The sequence below is a fragment of the Argopecten irradians genome, chromosome 10, assembly GCF_041381155.1.
Source record: "Argopecten irradians isolate NY chromosome 10, Ai_NY, whole genome shotgun sequence".
In the NCBI taxonomy this organism is placed as follows: domain Eukaryota; kingdom Metazoa; phylum Mollusca; class Bivalvia; order Pectinida; family Pectinidae; genus Argopecten; species Argopecten irradians.
In genome coordinates, this window is record NC_091143.1 from 6378515 (window position 1) to 6400701 (window position 22187).

The 22187-nt window shown below is 34.9% G+C and overlaps 1 protein-coding gene across 1 annotated transcript in view; it reads left to right on the plus strand.

The window, feature by feature from the left end:
* The window catches only part of LOC138332992 (uncharacterized), a 40293-nt gene that overhangs the window by 13847 nt on the left and 4259 nt on the right, over positions 1–22187 (plus strand). Inside the window, exons 2-4 of the mRNA XM_069281081.1 lie at positions 16726–16896; positions 19014–19274; positions 20813–21072. Of these exons, the coding sequence (XP_069137182.1) occupies positions 16726–16896; positions 19014–19274; positions 20813–21072 (692 nt within the window). The remainder of the gene's footprint in view (positions 1–16725; positions 16897–19013; positions 19275–20812; positions 21073–22187) is intronic.

A 22187-nucleotide genomic window follows, 5' to 3' on the forward strand; every position in this document is an offset into this window, starting at 1 on the left:
AGTAATGTGCTGTATTTGTAAGTAAGTGTTTAGATACATAAAGTTAGATTTCCGGTCACAGTTTTTATATACCCAGTTATGCCCTGGATACGTAAAGAGTTCGCCAGAGGCAGTGTAGTATTTATCTTCCCTCTAGTTTATTGACGTAAAGACAGTGAAAACAAGTCTTAGATCCATGCGATTTGTTTTGTCAACCAAAAAAAAAGTCAATATGGAGCAGTCGATTCTACACAGAGCGAGTCTGGGACATGCGTACAATATCAGTTTTTAACCACCGTGCTGTCGGAGTATGACGACTATAATTGATATGAATGTTGTTTTAGTTTATTATAGACTATAAATCTGACCGTTTTTACACTTATCAGCGACGTTCATTCTCATTAAAATCAACATTTATCTTCAAAATCTGGAATCATAAATTGTACTAACATTAACAAATTGTTAATTGATAAGTGCTTTCGCACCATTTAGTGTTAATTAGTTTGACCTAATTAAAGTTTTGTTTTTGTTGCCAATCATTATTATGCTTGTAGTGTCAGAAGGGCTTTAAAATGTATTTCGCAGTCTGTTTTTTATCTATATGTATTCACGATAACAATCATCATGAATCATAATATAAGACGCGGTTTTCTTTTTGTATTTTGTTATATTTAATCTATTGTGTATTTAACTTATTATCAATTGATTGATAGTTCATTCGTATACCATTCTTAACCATGGCACTTTGAAAATACTTGCCACTTTGTTATTTAGATTTGTAAATGCCAACTTATTAATGAACTGTGACATGACATATATCAAATAATACTTTCTATACAAGAGACCCATGGGCCTTAACGGTCATCTGACTATTAGCACAATACAACGTAGTCGTTTAAAGATTTTAGTATATTTGACCCCTGTGACCTTGAATGAAGATCATGGTCATTCATTAAAAAAAAAACTTGATAGCCTTTCATCCCAGCATGTCACAGGCCAAATATCAGGTCTCTAGGCCTCCTAGATATTCTCAAGAAGTCGTTTAAAGATTTTAACCTATTTGACCCCTGTGACCTTGAATGAAGGTCAAGGTCATTCATTTGAACAAACTTGGTAGCCCTTCATCTCAGCTTGCTGCAGGGCTAATATGAGTATCCCGGGCATTTCGGTTCTTGAGAAGAAGTCGTTTAAAGATTTTAGCCTATTTGACCTCTGTGACTTTGAATGAAGATCAAGGCCATTCATTTGAAGACACTTGGTAGCCCTTTATCCCAGCATGTCACAAGCCAAACATCATGTCTCTAGGCCGCCTAGTTATTCTCAAGAAGACGTTTAAAGATTTTAACCTATTTGACCCATGTGAACTTGAATGAAGGTCAAGGTCATTCATTTGAACAAACTTGGTAGCCCTTCATCTCATCTTGCTGCAGTGCTAATATAAGTATCCAGGGCATTTCGGTTCTTGAGAAGAAGTTGTTTAAAGATGTTAACCTTTTTGACCCCTGTGACCTTCAATGAAGATCAAGGTCATTCATTTGAACAAAAATAGCCGTTCTTCTAAGCATGTAACGGGCCAAATATCATGTCTCTAGGCCTCTTAGGTATTCACAAGAAGTTGTTTAAAGGATTTTTAGCCTTTTTGACCCTTGTGACCTTGAATGAAGGTCAGGGTCATTCAATTGAACAAATTTGGTAACACTTCATCCCAGCATGCTGCAGGCCTAATATGAGAATCCTGGGCCTTCTGGTTCTTGAGAAGAAGTTGTATAAAGATTTTAGTCTTTTTGACCCATGGGACCTTGAATGAAGATCAAGGTCATTCATTTGAACAAACTTGGTAGCCCTTTATTCTAGCATGCTGCAGGCCCAATATCAGTACCCTGGACCTTCTGGGTCTTGAGAAGAAGTCGTTTAAAGATTTTAGCCTTTTTGACCTCTGTGACATTGAATGAAGGTCATGGTCATTCATTTGAGCAAACTTAGTAGCCCTTCATCCCAGCATTCCACAGGCCAAATATCAGTACCCTGGGCCATTCGGTTATTGAGAAGAAGTTGTTTGAATGAAAGGTTTACGCACGGCGGACGGCGCACGACGACGGACGATGCATGATGACAATAGGTCATCCTGACCCTTCGGGTCAGATGACCTTAAAAAGTAATCCCGATAAAACAATGTTGAAAGAAAAGTGATTAGTTGTTTTTTTGTTTCAGTATTTGATGAAATGTGAGTAAAGAAATGACGCGAATCGTTCAATAAGGAAGAGCCGCTATGCACTATGGGTAGAGATTGTGTCAGCGTGTTGGGTCCCATTTAATATTAGCGATCCAAGGTCACTACCCCTCACTGCCGGATCTATAACTCTCACTTCATACAAATGCGGGTTGTTTTACATTTTTAGAATCTGCATTTGAACATTTTCAAAGGAAAATCCGGTTCCGGATTTATTGAATTTGGCATCGATTGTAGTAATCCATCAGCATGTTTTGCCATGCTATCTAACCAATAGTGTGATAGATACACTTGCTTGGCCGAGATTTCATGCCGTCACTGTCCTATTACGATGTTACTACAACTCTTTTATCCCTGCCTTGCAGCTCAACTCATAAACATCTTCGAAAATTGGAAGCATGTGACATTGTTTTGTATCAGTACAATCAATGATTGTGTTTAACACAAGCAAGGCATATTCCCATTAAAGAGCCAGCATTTTGTTCAATCAATCTCAATATTGAATCAATGCATATGTTATGACAAGACATAAACGGCTCTCAGACTAAAAGTACTTCTTACTATTTCTTTTTTATAAATTACCTTAAACGACTCGGATCTTCCGTCTGATTGATTGATAATTCTGCACTCATTGTTGGGACAAACCAGACTGACATTTTATTCGATTTCCATAGAAAATCATCAAATCGTTTTATCGTTGTGTAATTTCATTCTTAAGAGACAGACAGGCGGTTCTGAACTCCGTGTAAGCCGCTGAATATTAGCTCTTATATCTGAGCATAAAAATATTTGAGCTTCACCAATATGCCGTGTTATTCTATCTGGACGATGAGAAGACTTCCATTTTGTACTTTTCTTGGATAAACCACGTGATCATGAATTACTTTATATTATCTAAATAACGTCCTTTTATGGCATGCGTTGCTATCTGAAGAAAAAAAACCTTTTTGTCTTTCGAAAATTTTCCATTTAGCGAATCGCTATATTTCCATATCCATGTAGAAATGTTATTAAGATATTTAGAGTTTTCTGTAAAAGGCCTACAATTGTACTGAAGGTAATCGTATCAACAAGATGTGGGTGCTCTTACTCCACCTAGATTTACATGGTAGGTGCCAGAATCGACCTTGATTTGTATAGTAGGCAAATTATTCCTCCAGAAATCGTATGTTACATGTTGGTGACTGAATCCATCTCGATTTATATGGTAGGTAACGGACTCCAACAAGATCTGTATTATTGTTTGGTAGGTAACTGACTCGACCTAGATTGATATGGTAGATGTTGATGCAACTGATACTGTTTTCTCTTATATATTGGTTCTGTAGGATCCTTAACATCTCGCTTTTATTAATTTTTTTATAAAGTTTCCTTTTTGATTATAGTATCGTTATAATATGTCCCCTCCTTTTGATTTCTTGTTTCAATCTCTCCGTTTTTACTTTTATTCCATCCTTTTCGATACGCGATCCTTTCATGTCATCCATCTGTGTTGCCTTTTATTACCGAGATTTATAATCTTCCTATCTTTGGAATAGTGTGAAACCCATTTCCTTACAAAAATGAAAACGTCGCTTGCTTTTGTTTCATAGTTTCCAACACTCATAAATCTGTAATGATATCAAATAAATGCGTGCATCAAAGTGAAAACAAGGATAATTTAAAAAGGAGTGATTTCATTTTTGAATTCGAATGTCGAAGATTTTTAAACATGGAAATACTATTAACCTTTATATTTTGAAGATGTGTTATCAAAATATGTATTCAGGTACATGTATTTAAAGACATTAAAACCGTGTTTCATAACACTTTTTTCCTGACGTAACGACCGCTGGTCTAATTAATAAAACATGATTACCAGAGCATGATACAAGGATTTGACGAATTTTACATTAATTGATAAACTAACCGATACAAAAAGTCAGTGTGTAAATGGTCCGGTAATATAGCATTGAAAAGCTGTCTCTCCATAGGTAAACCAGCATACTTTGTTCTTGGTAAATTTTATTAGTCGTTAAATCCGTCTAAGACTTCACAGTGACTGAAGGCGACCAATTCGGAACCTCAAATATTTCACAATAGAAGATGTAAAACATACAATGATTTTCTGTGAGAAGTCGTTACCGACCGGTATAGTACAAAGTCATTGAACAACTTTTTTTGGTAATAATTGTAACATAAGCTCAAAATAGATCGAAATTCCCTAAAAAGGAAATGGAACTTAGCCTCTTGCATTTTTTGTTTTATAAAAGAGACAACATTACTGTTCTTGACACATTTGAAACCATGTATCAAATATCGTTCCTATTGTATAATGTGTTTCACCAAATATATAGCCTTCAACTTCCAACTTAGCCTATTGTATTTTTTGTTTTATATAAGATATGCCAACTGTTCTTGACATATTTGAAACTGCCTACCGCGTTTCAAATAGCGTCCCCATTGCATAATGTGTTTCACCAAATGTATAACCTACAACTTTCACATCAATCGCCCACCATATGTCCCATGTACTACATAATTTCTCGTTTGGAAATCTAGGCTCGCTTATCAAGGCAAACAACTTGCAGTATTCAAATTTTACTGAGGAACTACGACCTCTAGAAATTGATAGCGTAGCATCCTAGCCTTGAGAAATAGGAACTAGAGGACTATATATATAGCATTTCGGCATTACTTTAAAGATCTGGGTTTTTTTTACTATCCTTGTCTTGTTATGAACCCTGGTGTCCTAAATTTACCTGTATCGTATTGCAATTTTGGATTTCTCGTGACCGTTTACGATATTGGTGAAAGTTATTTATACTGTTAATGAACAACCAAGGGAAATTCAGTTCAGGAAAAACAAGATGTGAATACATTAAAATAGCATATGAGTCAGAGTATTTGATTATCAAATTGAGAAATAATCATTATATTGTAGAGACGCTCACACTTTTGGAACTTATCACTACGGTTTTTGTTCATTTCCATGTAAACATATTTCTTTGTTTACTTTTGCACCGGTCTAATCGATAAAGTTTGGATCAATGTATCCATTGTTAGTTTTGATTAATTTCACCTTTGTTTCACCGAGTATGTTTAGTAAAAGCGTGGACATTTTAACTTCCACAGCGTATACAGCGTAATTAAAACTAATTTGTGTCTCTGGTCGTTAACCCACCACGTTGGGATAAATGATTCCATCCATATCACTTTATCTGACTTTCCTTATTTGGAAACTAGTCGTATTAACCTTTTTAAGTGAAAAATACGTTCTATATTGGACGTATTTGAACCACCTTGGTCAACACATCAATTCATGGCTGAATGCATTCAGAATGAAAAACTATAACGCCAAATTTAGAAAAATGAATTTGTTCGATCATTGCATGCTGAACCGCATCAAGTTGAGAGTGTTCTACGTTCGAGGTTTGTTGCATGTTTGTTTTAATTAGCAGTGCGTGTGTATACTGCTAAGCATGTACCTGATTGAGACTACAAACCTCTATATGTCTAGGTAACAACCCGGATCATGGGGGACTATCTCCGGCCGGAATCTCCTTGCCTACGTCTTACAGGGGTTGTACTAGTCAATTGATTCCATATGGAACTCTTTATGTATGAAATCAATTCTAAATGAAGTGAATTTCGTTAATCATATACGATAATCAGAGACTGATTGTCTTTTATAGTGTCGTACAGTCCGTGGATCTGATGGCCGCGGAACTCTGGGGTGTTGCATCTGTCAATTACAGACGTATCCACTCCGCTAATTGGCAAGAAATGTTTGATGTGTCACTGTAAGGAAGCACTAAATGGTGTAATATATTTAACGAGGTACTCTGTTCGCGAAAATCGCGTAGTAATTTCTATAAGGGCGATCTTACTCAGCCAAGCGTTTTAAACGAACGGTGATGTATGTATTGAGCGCTAAGAGGATATTTAACATTGCCGCCTTCACTACAGCGCGCTGAAAGGTTCTATGTACTATCAAGGCAACAGTTTTAACGAGTCGAGAGTTATTTACAATTTCTTAAAACTAGATTTTTCAACTAAATTTCCTTTTGTTTCCGTGTAGTTTTAAAGTAGTGTCTCTATTTTGTTTTCCTTTCATGCCAACGTTTTGTACTGTGCATATAGAACAGCCACCTAGATTGGTTGCTGCATGCGTTGCATAGTTAAGGCAAACTGTTCCAATGCCCTGTGCTGCATACATTGAATTTTGTTTTTAACATATACATATTTTCCCATCAAATCCTCTAAACGTCTTCACCTCAAAAATAATTAATAATTTCAATCTGAACTACGTCTTTCTCAAACGATCGAACAGTATTATATGACTTTAATTTCATTTTGCTGACATATGAAGTATAAGCCGTATTTGTTTATATGCGTTATTAAAACATTAGGGTTAAGTGTTAGAATGATATAAATAAGTTGTTCGCTTCATCCACGTTTTCAACCAGCCACTTTGTCTTACAATCTCGACTAGACCGATGCAAAATACATTACGCTGGAATTTCATTTTCAACTACTTTATTCGACATCTGCCCAATAACTGATAAATATTACTATTAATATATAATAAATATGTATTTTATTCAAACTTACCGGGATCTCTTAGGTTCATGTTCCATTAAACGCCTATAAATGACATATCAAACATTACACAGGTAAAGTACAAAAACAACGACAGAACGAATTAATTTGCTAATAAATTACAAAAAAACGCTTTCAACAACGAAAAATATAGAATATTCTGTTTCTTTAAAAAAAATACTACGAGTTGTATGCTGTTATAAATGTACCCGGAAACATCCGTTAGAAACAAACTGTCTTAAGAGCATTATGTCAAATAATAATAAAAATGAGTTAACATGCTGATTTCCTATCCCCTACCCGAACGTCAAACTATGATTAATTGAAGTCAGACTGATCTACTCCATACCCCTGAGCAGCAGCAAACGACATGGATAGGATAAATAGGAGTATTGTACACTAACTACCTACAATGTTGATTATCATCAACTAGCCCACATACACATTTCGTTTGCATCCATTCATTTAGGTGACAGAAATTAGCAACTCAAATATTAGCAAGGAAATTAAGCTGATAATCAGTTCTTCGTATTAATTCAGCATTATTCCCAATATCTTTTGGGTTTATGAAGCCATAGATAATAAAAGCTGATGGATATTCTTTTGAAGAATGCCGAATGTCCATATATTGTTTATAATTTAGTTTTAATAACTCAATGAGGTACTAGCTAGACACGAATTTCCGTGGGTTTTTTTCCTTTTTTATAGTAAAAGAAATTCGGTTGTAGTGCATTGATATTTTAGTCAATAGTTTAGATTGGCCAATGACTGTGCCGCTTTTAAAACTTCCCCGAAAAAGTTCTTCGTGAAAGACGTCATAATACTCGACGTTCAGTTCTTTCAATCTATCCATAGATAACCACAATAAAAAAATCAAATATAATCTTTTTTGTTCACTATTTGACGAAGATATAGTTGGTTTCAATACACTAGATAAAAACCAATGGATAGTACAACTTTGTTTTGTAATCATACACCCCGATATTATAAGCAGTGTTCTAAGCTATAAGTTATAAGCAGTGCTCCATTCCACCAGGCACGATATAATGAGTAGACGGCACTATAGTCTACATTCACCCTACTCTCACATCATTGTTTATGTTGTGTTACCGAGTAAATAACGAGTTACTGGCCTTAAACCATCACTGTTTCCTCGGTTTATAATATTACATAAAGATTTTACTAATTGATCGTCAATAATTGTTCTCTTCATAAAAATTTCTCTCTCGATACGTACGCAAACAAACGCACACGATTTTGTCGATAAGAGACGTGTTTATTCAGTAGACATCGCGATAAGGCTTTAACATATTAAGGTAGACATCAAAGGCACCAAATAGCCCATATATCTCCTTCATTATGACAAGCCTGCTGTTGACACGTCCCTAGTCGGTGTTTTGGCTAACGCTGGGATGACGTCAAATGATAATGGGTCATGTGACAAGTTTAGCGGATTTTGACTAGATTGGGTAATGAGTTACAATTGACTACCACGTACATTCATATACTTTTCCCCCATTTTTGAGTCTCTAAAGAGCATTACTATTTCTGTATACGTATAATATAATGTCGAAATTGCAAATTAAAGATACGGGGCCTTTGAGGGTATTGTCACAAATCGATGTTTTCCTTAAATACATTCTATATATGGATGTAAATCAGAGAGATAAGCATTTACAATTAAGGCATAAGCTCCGACTCTCGTTAAGAATATTATTTATGCTCGTGAATTATCGATTTTCCGGTCGAAAAATACTCATTCTATTTACAAAAAATCAAATATTCAGTTTGTGAACTATCTGATGCGATGACGAATTCCTCTGTTGTCTTTAAAGTGATCTAAACAACAATCATGATGTGTTTATAAGGCTGATATTTTCAGAAAGACATGAATACATGTCGATCATAAATTTATTGAAAAATGTTTAAATACATATTGAATACATGCTGATTGATATGTTAACATTACATACAAATATCAAGTAAATCATAATCACTCAATATCATTCTGTGAAATTCCAAATGACGCGAGGGATTCCTTTTATCAAAATCATTATACCTTTTAAGGATCTACTCTGGTGAAAAGTCAATTTTGTTTTCTTATATAGATTTTAGGAAAAATGAATTCAAACCAAATGCAATAAAAGATAATATGGTGGTGTGCTTGACTTTGAGCTATTATGAATCAAAGATAGCTATTTATCGTAAATTGTGATTTTACCGGAATTTTACTGTTTTGAGCAGAACAGCTGTATCTATTACCCCTACCCCTCAATTTTGAAGATGAAAATACCTTCTTTTTACAATTTTCAGCAAATTCAACGCTTTACAGGAAAAGTTCTGATGACTAACTTTTTCTAAAATGTTGCTGTTTCTTAAACTAACATAAAATTAGGGGGTCAGTGCGCTTGAGTTTTTGTCCGATACAAAATTAATTATTTTTCAGCAGTTTTTGCAAAACATTCCAATCACTATATCTTGACTAAAATGTAAAATTTTAAAACCAATAGGTCATGATTCCAAACTCAAATGCTCATCATTTTTATCTCTATGAATCTAAAAGGATTTACAGCAAAATTGACTTGTTATAGCTAAAATTGTTGTAGCGTGGGGAGTTAAGTAAAAATATTCAAGTAAAAAAAGTGTGAAATTTCACTTCTCTGCAAATTGTAAGATAACCTATTCAAAATGGCCGCCAATTTGGTTATTTCTGAAAATTTGTGTATAAAAAATCTACAAGTAATATAAGTTTTATTTTTTTTACATATTTTCCAACTTGCTACATTGAGACAATAAGTTTTTGAAAATCACAAAAACTCTTTGATTAATGTTGAAACAAGACTTCAACGAGACCTACCCAGGGAAAATCCTTTAATGCCAATCAGAGGCCATATTGCAAACGTTGAGGTCAAGCCATTCTCGTTACTAGCGAATGTGATTATCTAATGTTAGATATAAAAACAATCTACCTAAAAGATCATGGAACAGACTTCAGTCTCAAATACAAATGTTTCTATATATAACCCAGTTATATTGAAGTCTTCGGGGAATCGAGATAAACTTCAAATCACCCAGTTTTCAGTATAACTTAACTAAGAGAAAATACAATAATTACTTGTGGATAATTATTAAATTTCATTTCAAAATAACCAGAATTTAATATTAATACATATCAGAGTTCAATTAAGAGGGGTCGTAATTCACTGCTTGTTTTGTAAACAACAACTTTGACCTTTTGAAGTGAGTAGCCCTGACCTGGTTCACCGACAATTGATCCTCACTATACTGACACCCTGTCGTGTTGACACGCATGTCCGGGCTGTCATCCTAAACAATTACCTAGTCATACTGTGATTATATTACACCTGTATCATTATTTACCTGTAATTAAGGTGAACATGTCACATTAAATTCTCGCTTTCGGTTACTTCGGATGATGCTTGGCACTTCACTCACCATTGGCCTTTTGAATACCACTTTTCTGCTCCAGGTTATCGTAACTAACGAGGATAGTGAGTATCATGGAGGACGAACTAGCAGTCTCTAATTATGTACTTCTCGATATCCTTAGGCACAAAAAGGCGTCAACGAGTTCATGAGTAAATTGACTATATTCTCACACTCTTGTATATATGTCACTAATTAACGGTGCTACAGTCAATGTACAAACCGATTAGTATGTGAATATGTTGTGTACAACTTGAAATGACAACGGTCGTTTTTCTCGTTCGCAATACGTCTTCCAGCTTATGTAAAACAAAGACTGGCTAGCATGGGGGATTTGAAACAGATTCTTTTACTTAGTACATATATATATTACTCACATAAACTGATCACAAGGTTCGTATTTTGTGCCAATGGACAAAACGTTCATTGGTCAGGAAGCCAAAATAGCAATGCTAAGGCTCTGGAATCTGGAACTGTACCAGAATAGGAGTATTTAATAGTTAGGTGTTTTTTCGGCACATGAACTCTTTTAGAACTTCGACGTGACGCAACTTAAGGAATGAATTTTATTGTTTGTTGTTTACTGGTGTATAAACTGCATTTTTTTGTATAAATATTTTAAATGACGCGCGTTAGCGCATCATGTTGAAATATCTATACAAAAAATGCAGCATACACACCAGTAAACCACAAACAATAACAATCATTCCTTATATTTACATTTCGACCGACCATTTCATTTAAATTAAGTGTTCAAATGAAATAATTTTTTCAATGTTATACAATTGTTGAAACAGCAGGTCAATTGATGGAATCTCGGAACAGCTGGCTCAATTTGGCGGGAAATGTTATCAAATTCCGAGAGTACACAAAATATAGTTCCACATTATCTTTATATTTATCGTCCCATTTATACAATATTTGTTGAATATTTGATTTGCCGATATATAATTGATATTTAGATTACATTAATACATGCAATATATTAAAGATTTGTCATACAGTTGCAATAGGTCTAAGCGAATGCGCATTCACACTTCTAGCGGAAGTCAGTGGTCCGGTGTGTGTATTCTTGCGCGGCAACTATTGCGTTTACGCAAGTGTTAACGATTTCGCAGTTGGTAAAGTTATATTGCAAAGAGAAAACGGAAATGTAAATGTTAGACAATAATCCCTGTATGCCATATTCCCATTGCACTTCGGAGATTATGCTTGATTGCATCTCAAAAATGATGTACTGTAATTTATTTATTTATAAATTATTTTCTTAATCCTATACTATAGTATACTGCGGCCATCGTTATTTAGAGATAAGGGGGTAAAAATATGATAGTGAAATACTTCGATTTGACCTCATGCAATTTTCATTTCGTCCAAAAAAAGAAGTCGGTGATATGCAAAAGAAATGTAAAAAATACAAAAAAAAACAAAAAAAAAACAATGGTGCATAGGTTTTTCAGCTGCATACGTTAGGCAATGTATATTTCAAAGGTAAGACGAATTCCCTTCCGGTGCGGATTTATTGGGTTCGGAGTTCATTTTCGTTTGACAGCCGTTGGAATTCGTCCATGTTTAATAAGACAGATATTCCCTCAAGACCTGAACTTTAATGTTAAAACACAACTCTTGTCTGGATCGAAGTAGAATTTGCATAATAAATCAATTAGAAAGAAATATCGGATTGCTTTGTGAAACCTTTCAAATTCCTAATGAATAAACGATGCCATATGTTTTTAATCTTTTTATAGCCTTTGTATAGATTCCCTGTATATATCAAAGTTAAAAACATTTTTTTTATCAAAATGTCATTTTATTAACTAAACTGCATTTTTAAACCACAGTTTCGCAATCATCCGACACGGATTCAACACATGAGTGATTATATATTCTTCGAGGACAAAAAAGCAATCTATATAGTGTGCATAAAGCAAAGAAATCCGCCCCTATATCACTATACAATATTACAATCCCGCTTTTATATTATTTGATATCTTCAAATGCTTAAGGAGCTATTTTTGTACTAAATAATTGACTATCTTCTCTTATTAGGTTAGTCGGTATATGAACACAATTTAAGTCCAAATATAGCACCCCTTTCCTAAACGCGATAGGATGCATGGTGTGTGTGGTTTCGAAGAAGCAGTGATCTCCCTTTGTTTTGGAAATGTATTGTTTGGCATGGAACCAGTGTAGGTGTAATGACAAAGGAATGACATATCATATTGCTCATTCAGAAAGAGCCTCCACTAAAACGAAACAAACTGTGTTAGTTAAACAAAAGTTTCACCATCACCATTAAAGATTTTGCCATATACTTTATTTCATTCAGTTTCCCAAAACACGCAACTCGCACTTCATACACGTTACACTCCGCATACATGGGAGACCGTCCTTACATGACCTTGGCTGTTAATAGGACGTTAATTAATAAAAAAATCATTTAAACACCACGATATTAATGACAAAAGAAAAGTGTTTGTAGACGTCACAATATACTTAGTTGTGGATTTTTAAGTCCATGTTATCTACATTGTTCCACATTAAACAGTGCCGATCAGCCGCTCGAACCATCAAAATCAGTAGCGAAAGTAGCGAAAGTAGTTTTGCTAGTTTTGGTCACTATGGTTGTCGTTTAAGTTTCTAACAGAAGATAACTTAAAAAACAAGAGATTTTGGAAAGACCCGAGTAGAACAGAGCTGACTAGAGTTTAGTATACTTAGAGAGATATCGAGATTAACTGAATATTTTGAAACATTATATTGGTTAAATCAAGAAATTGTCATACTTGTGTGTCCTGGTATTATATTTTAAATTTCTGTTTTCCTTCTGATAATATAATGTTTAACCAACCAACAAACATCCAGGTATCAACATTTCTGCAGATATCTATTCCTTTCTGCAATCAGTTACTAAATAAGGGTTTATGATAAAAGATAATTGATAGATTTACATCTTTTGGGATAAAATAATTTCGATCAAACAAAACATGCTCTAATTTTAACACATCACCATGCAGAAGATCGTATTGTTCTAGGTGTTGGAACTAAACCATTGACAGTATTGAATCATCAACACATGGGAATGTTATATATCATCATTAGTTGTGATAAATGTTCTGCAGACCAGACATATAAAAGCTCATCGCTATTAAATCTGATTCTGCATATAGGATAGTATCAGTCATTTAGGGACACCTAGATTAAGATATAGAGAATTCAGACCATTTCTAGTTCGCTGATTCATAGCTTGTTTATGAACAGGAGAGAAAGTTAATTATATTTATATGAATATCAAAATCAGTAAAATTTTGCTACACTTCATTTCCTTGTTCACTGTATAATCTTAAATAATATGATTGTATATAGAACCATTTATTTACTTTAATACTTGGACAAGCCGAAGATAAGTTCACAATCCATGTAAATACCTTGTTTATTTCATAAAATTTAATTACTATGATGTGCTTTTATAAAGGGAAATTTACTGCGATATGGTATAAGGATATATCATTTACTACAAAAAACTTTTGTTTAAATACAATAAAATCAGTGATTGTTTACTGGTTGTGATGTACTTGGATTGATATTTGTACATTTAGTTGTCATCTACTGTTCTGTGATTCTATTCGTGTATTTCAATGCAATCAGTTCAACATTTCCAGTGATCGAATTAGAAACATGGACAGGTAATGTTAATAATAAGTGGTTAATTATCAGTCCTGCTACTCTGCCTGGTACCCTTATTATAACATCTCATCGTTTTAGTACAGGCACTTTCTCTCGAGATCAGGAAAGTAGATATTCTTCAAACGAATACTAGAAAGATTGTATGTTCTCACGGTTTTACATCGCAGCTAGTAAAACTGTTTTATTTTAATGACTTTATACTTTCAGAACTTTAACTTGTACTAAACTAGTCTTTATGTAAAAATTATACTTGTCATTGCCTCGCATAGCTTTATGTTTTCATTTATTCTTTATTGGTAATTATATTTCGACAGCGACGCCCAAAGCCGTTTCAAGCTACGGACTATTACCTGTGTGCATAAGAGTTATAAAGAAAATGTAATTGACGAAGTTTCATAACAGAAACAGTGGTTAACGTATCCAAAATGCACGATCATTAACGGAATGCGTTAACATTGGAATCCAAATGCACGATCATTAACGGAACGCGTTAACATTGGAATCCAAATGCACGATCACTAACGGAACGCGTTAACATTGGAATCCAAATGCACGATCATTAACAGAACGCGTTGACATTGGAATTCAAATGCACGATCATTAACGGAACGTGTTAACATTGTATTATTCCGCCATTTACTAAACCAAATTCTTCTCTAGATGTTTCATTCCGTTCGCATATAAAGTCTATTAACCTAGATATAGCGAAGATGCCCGATTCTACCATGTCACGAACATGAAAATAGTCTTATCGTCATTTTTTTAAACTAACTCGTTTTTTCTTTTGCTTCACGAATAAAATAAAATTATGAGTACGACTTTGGACAAGTGTTTGTTTCGGCAGATTCATTGCCCTGTATCAAGCCTTACAAGATGAGTGTTAAACCCTTCTTCTCATCAATTACTTGCGAAACAGATACCTAGTATTGGTTTCCGCCCTGGAGATCGGTGTGGTAGTCATTCCTCTGTAGCTTAAGAGTACATTCATCGCGTGTTCCCGCCAGATTCGAGAAAGATACAGCTGCTGGGCATTATCGATAAAACACGTGTATTTGCAAACAAACCAAGTTGGTAGAAATCAAACATTGGTCTTCGGTGCTGCCGCTTTACACAGTTAAAAGATTACCGAAGCATTACAGAAGTTTATGTGACAAAACAATGCAGCTACGAAAAACGAAAACTAATGGATGGAAAAACAAAGCATATAAAACAACAATAAAATCGGTCATTTACAAACCCTAATGGGTACATCGAATACAGAAACAGACATATTTTTTTTTTTTTTATAAAATTTGGTTTTTTAATCTTTGCACTAACATCCAGTTTCAAAACGATCGTATCATGACGCGAATGAAGAAATCACGATCTTTGACGTTTTATAGAATCTGTCTTAAAAGAAAATACAAGTATATTTATCCATAAGTATTATTATCCATTTGGGATATGTCAATTTAAAAGTTGTGAACCGTTCCTTAACATTTCCAGGGCACGGCTAAAACAGGACAAGATGAAAAAAAATCTTGCTTTAGTGCGGACAGCTTGTACATTATGTAACGTGCATTTAATATATCTAGTTATTCAGATCAGACTTGGAAACCACTACCATTTTGTTAATTATATTCCCAAGGACACTTTGTTTTTAAGTGGGGTCGTGCTGGCATTACTCGCAGGGTTCAAAACAGATACATCTTCAGCGTAGAAGTCTATAACAATGAGTTATTTTTTAAGTGGAATTGCCGAAGACGGTAGTTCCGTTCGTGGAAAATATGGGGTAGATAGATTTATGGCACTCTTCTATCAAATTCTACCTAGAAGTTAGAGATATATGTTCCTCATACAGCAGGGTTAAACAGATTTCTATTTACAAGTGACATCATTTTTAACTGACTTTGTTTTTGTAATATCTACTTAAAAGCTGCCTACACTTGGCAGGGCTATCATTAACCTTCAGAACATGCCATCAATAAAAAAAATGCTTATGTGGTTCGAAATGTGTGTTTTACCAGTTGCTTACTTATAAGATTATGAGTTCATATACTGTATTTAGTTGTTATATATAGTATATCAAAGTAATAAAAGACATGTAATGAATAACGACACCAAATAAGTTCTCTTTATATTCTTTCAGTTCAAGTCTTAAATTGTATTCGTCAATTTAGTCACTCTAAAGTAAAAATGCAGACAAATGTCCATACAATATCAAGTGTGCTGAAATATGCATACCCTAATCCTTAAAGGTTCTGGAGGAGGAAAACCGACTGTTTTAGAGCAAGGCACTATGTTCTACATTAGTGTTTTGTACACGACGTGTTGCATTACTTTTATCAAGCCTGAGAGTGTAAACAGGATCTCAAGACAAATAGTCCTGTCGTCATTTCTTGTAACCTCTAAATGCTTCATACATTACCCTTTGTGTGAGACGAACCGATGGTGTGTCTCAATCAGGTCCGATTTTCTGATACTTATTTGTATGCAACGGTTCAGAGAAAGTGTCGAAAGAAAGGTACTTAGAGTCGGTCGAATGTCATAAAACTCCTCGGTAGCACTAAGCAGAATAAGTATTTTTGTTTGTTTGTTTGATTGAATTAACGTCCTATTAACAGCCAGTGTCATGTAAGTGCGCCCTCCCATGTACGCGGTGCGTTGCGTGTATGAGGTGTGGGTCATGTGTCCAAACGACCACAACCACCAATATAATCAAGATCAACCTGGATTAAACAGGCTATCAAAATCTTACTTTGAACTGAATGTCATATATCTGGTATTTGTATTGTCTTGTATTGTCGACATCTTTCTTTCAGGATCACTTTGGATACAGAGATAAGTAGAATATATAACGATGACAACATTTTCAGTGACGATCTTCGATCCCGCTACGTCACTATCCGGGACCTTCTGGCTCACAACATCGGTATCCGTAGTAACAACTACATGAGGTTCGATGACTCCCTGACAAGAGGAAATATATACAGGTATATGATATATAAGACTCTTTCATATGTAGATATGAAGAAAAGGTTACATTCCATCCGAGGGTCGCAAAACATATTAATACCCGAGACTTCCTGTGGGTTTTATAACATTTTGTGATCCCGAGGTCATACTTCGAAGTTATTACAATTTTGCCTTAAAGCTATTCCGCCATCTTAAAAACTCTTAAAATTCCCTGAAAACTTTGGCTCCCTTCGTGAAAATTGCACTATATATTTGACATAAATACAAGCCAATGATCTAGAAATTACGTTCAAATTTTACTGCAACAATTGTACGTGGTCGTATTGCATATATAGACTTGTAATACAGCCTCAGACGACACGAGGGTTTAGTACACAATGGCAGGTAAACGCAGATTGAAGATAAAAGAGTTATGATATACATGTATAATGATTTATTTAAGCAGGAATGCATGATAATGTCATGCCATCTGATCTTGTTCGCGAGGATAGGAGGATAATTAACGTATATATATTTCAGTCTTTTTTTATTTTGTGATAAATTAGATAATCATACAACAAATGAAATGTCTCGATAATTGTTCTTTTGATACTGAATCAAGGCTGAATCCGTAGCATGAAATCCAAGGTTAGAGTCAGTATTTCAGATTTATTGTTCAGTATGTGGATATATATGTGTCGTTTTAATACATCACCAGGTGTTAGATGGCATATAATGTTACAGATAGCCTATGTCACCATAGCTGTGATGCACTTAAAGTTTGTCCCTTCAACACATGCCCAGTCATCTGACGCAATATTCAGTTTCGTTTATAAAGCCATCGATAGAAAAACAACACGCAACCCGCAATTTCCTCCGCCACAGTAATTATCCCTTGATTATCTGTGCCTCTTTCTGCTGTGGCTTTAACAGTGTTGGTCATGAAATCCAACCTTGAGGTCGACTGCAATTTCTCCTATAAATATGCAACATCAATATAGAAATGGGCTGTGTTGCAATGATTTATTTTTAAACGTTGTTAAACTCCTTCCTAATCGATAGTAGCGCCCCCTGGTAGTAAAGTTGACCCGTTGTTAAATGCGGGACAGGCATGTCTGATCGATGAGTTTCACATCTTAATTACATACCTTGCTTAATATCATCCTCTAGTTTGGCGTGCATAAAGTTATTTATAAATTCAATCTCATCTAATTCATATAAATGTATTTTTAAGATTCCCTTCGGTTGGTAGTCATATTTCATTGTTTGATTTGAAATACATTATTCTATACATCTTGGGTAAATTATACCCAATTACTGTCGGGGTTAGTTTGTCTGCCATGTTGTCTATAGTTAATTACCTCAAGGTCACCTTGAGGTCACCAGACTGTGACCTACTTTATTCTGACAACATAAAAAACGCAGTGCTCGAAAGTCTTTCTTGTTTTGTGAAATTCATTTTATATAACAAGCAAAATGTTTAAAGCAGGAGAGCTTGAAAGATGCTAACTTTGCTATTTATTTTTATGCAAAAAATACGTATTATTACTATGATATATATCATACTACTTTATACATACCTGATTTATTGATTGGATGCTCAATGTCAAATAAGCAGTTGATCTCCCCAATATGCAGTTTGTTGTGTCTGTGAATTTTTGTTTTTGGAGGCTGCGATATATTCATACCACACAATTTTTGCTCATTTGATAGTACTATAGTACTATCTTACTGAAGCTTGAAGCCAAAACCACCGAGCAGCGCATCGACCCGCTCACAATATACTAACAACGGACAAACCAGTCGTCCCACTCTCTTTATGGAAATTGTTATACTGTTATAGACAATGGCGTGTCTCACAGGGGTCGAGCGTTCGAAGCCAAAATATGAGGCGGTGTTCGTCAGTAGTTATGTTGTAATTTAGCAGCTATTAGGGGGAACCTGAAGTAGTGTGTCTTGTATTATCATATTCATAGCTTCGTGACTTTGTTCTTATATCGACGTGTCCTTGGTACTGTCCTTAAACCTAGCCGACACTTTTGAGACGGACAATTAATACAATTTGAATGAAATTGTAGGAAAATTTTTAAAATAACCAACGTGTTAGATAATTCGTTAGAGTAGATCTTTAACATCATGTATGTTTCTTACACAGACGTTTCCGGTTCCTCCGGAGTCGGGGCCGGTTCCGGGAGAGTTTCTACTACAGTAATCTGATGTACGGTGTGATCACGGATATCGCGGAGAGGATTGGCAGGAAGAGCTGGGAGGACCTGGTCAGGGAAGAATTATTGAATCCTATCGGGATGTCAGCGACAACATTTGCAACAGTAGCTGACGAAAAGAAGATAGACCTGGCCACAGGTTACATCGATTTCTACGGAGAAATCCACCCAGTGCCATTTAAACTATCAAGGCACGTAGAAATGATTATATTTTTTTATTTCTTATAATTCAGTGAACAAAATTTCTGAATAGCTGAAGTTAAACTCAACTATAACGAACGCTCTCTTGGCGATTTTTATGAAAAAAATTATCAGACTGCAACATTGTATAAAACAAAATCACCCCTGCGTTCGTTCAGGCCTTATCTAAAATCTCGTACAGCGAATTATCATTCAAGTTATAATATACCTACTAGTAATCAAATTTCCGGTAAAACCAAATTACAGCATTTTCGACAAAAATATAAAAAATATATTTTGATTGAACAAATGTACTAATATATGACGAAACAAGAGGCCCATGGACCTTAAAGGTCACCTGAGTTCAGATACAGAATAAAACATATAAACACTATATATTGGCTTATCAGGCCCTTGAAGTTAGCCTGTGATTTTATAAATTTGACTTTTTAATCTCTAAAGAGTATTTGGCTCCATCAAATCTGTAAATTCAGATGATGTTTTGAAATTTTAGCCATTTTGACCCCTTTTGGCACCGCCTCTTTGCCCCTAGCGGTCGGCCAGGACCAATATGTATATGATGTAAAATGCTATTTTAGGCTAATAATTCTAGTTTGACTCATTTCCTATGAAAATTGAGCAAATAATGCTCATAAAGGTGTTTTTCCTGTATAAAGTATTATAAACCTGACCCCCTCCACAGAGGGATACTTGAGACCCCAGGGTCATATAATTCACATTTTTTGTAAAGGACCTTAAGACCTTTCCATATATGAAGAGTATTTAATTCGACCACATCTGTGAGTGGAGTGGATTTTTGAAATTTTAGTGAAATTTACCCCTTTTGGCCCATACCATAGTCCCCTGGGGTTGAGGCCATATAATTCACATTGTTGGTTGGCCTTATTCCTCAGAAGGTTTGTGCGAAATTTTATTAAAATTGATTCTGCAATTATGGAGAAGTCGAAAATGTGAATTGTTTATCGTCGCACGACGGACGACAACTTACAAAAGGCGATTAGAATAGGTCACATGAGACTTCGTCTCAGATGACCTAATTAAAATGTTAATTTGCATTCGGGCTATTGGTATGACGATTCCCGAACTTCTTGAATAACGCGAAATTCCAAGGTCCTTGGCAGTTCGTTGTGAAAATGTTTGACTGTACCGATATTGTAGTTTACCATTTACCGCTAACTTCTTCGGGGATCTCCACTCTGATAAAGGTTATTCATTGACCCTGCAATATTCTAGCCATTGTTTTTCATTTTTGATATCATCCTTCTGGAATTCAAATATTACTGATACACAAATTGCAGTTTTGTTGTTCATGGCTGTCAACATGTTAAATTAACTTGAATCACACAAACTAGGTGAATAGATTGAATGACATAACGAAATGGATTTAAAGAAGATTATTAGAGATAGAACATTATAATGAAATCACTCAAATCAGCACCAGAAGACATTTTACAATTGTCTGGTAAATATAAACACGCGTTAAGTTTAAATATGACATATAAACTGACATTTTGCTCTTTTCCTTTAGAGTGTGGGGCAACTTGTGTGGATCGGGATGTGTAATGAGCTCAGCGAATGACATGGCGAAATGGATGATGTTCCACCTCGACAAGGGGCGTAACTCCTTCTCAGTAAAGGTTGTAGAAGAGAGAGCGCTGGCACATACACATAAAGCCCACAACACCATTGCCAAGTCGTCCATTTCTAAATATTTCACTAAACCCGTCGTTCCACACACTCATAGTCAGACCAACTACGCACTCGGGTGGAAAAATGGCTATTATAGAGGTCAGTGACCAAATAAAACATTGTTTGATTTCGATTAGTTTTATAAGGAATCCATTTCGAAAACGCAATACTCATTCAGAAGATATAGAATATTGGTAAGTGAATTATTTCGGAATATTGATTTGTTTCATAGCTGTTCAAGTTAAGTCATTATGAGCACCAAAGAAATCCTTTCTTCCACAACCACGGAGGAAATCAAATAAATTAACAGCAGAGCTCTTTTCTGTAAAACTCGATGACAAAATAGACTCCTCAATTGATTTCAAGTGAAACTACAATTCCCTTTAAAAATTTGATACGTTTGTAGTTTTACTCACGTGTGCGGAATGCATTACGATATAAAGACGTGCTCTATGCATCCCCGCGAGTGGAAACACATTGATGTAAATCAGATTCCTGCCATTTGCAGGGGTTGTCTTCACAATTTTCCGGTACATTATGCAGGAAATGTGAAAGGCTTTGATCGGCATAAACGCCTTGTAATGCATTAACAACCAGATATGAAATTAAACATATTATCTCATTTTAACCGAGTTTACTCAGGGTCGACGCTAAATTATCCTTGTTTCCAATACTGGTATCCTTCTAGGCCTTCATAAATGGGCCATTACGAGTCAGTCAAATGAATGCGCTATTTCAATACCACCGTCGGTATTTATTTTTCTGAACGAAGAAAAAGGCGAAATTTCGTGCTAATAGACAATAATATGCAAATAACGTCCAAAACACTCAGATTGGGAGAATATCGACTAGTCAAGGACTAATTTCTGTTTGAAATGAAAATTCATTATCAGTGAAGAAAATAGAGACAATTAAAATGGAATGCAATATCATGGATAAATCTTTATTTAAAGCACCTGGTTTTGTAAACATTCCATTTCTTGGTAATATATATATAATACATGGTACAAGTAAAGACTGACTCTGGATCTATTATTATGATGTCGATTCTCAATGAAAATGAAAAACCGGACTTAACCGGGTGTTTAGTTTTTATGTCGGTTGCATTCGACGTGAAAGAGGCTACAATGTCTTCCTTGTTAAATGATTCTCAATGTACCTTATTATTTCGATTCTTTTAAAATGTTTGTTTTATTGTCATATTTGCTACTTTT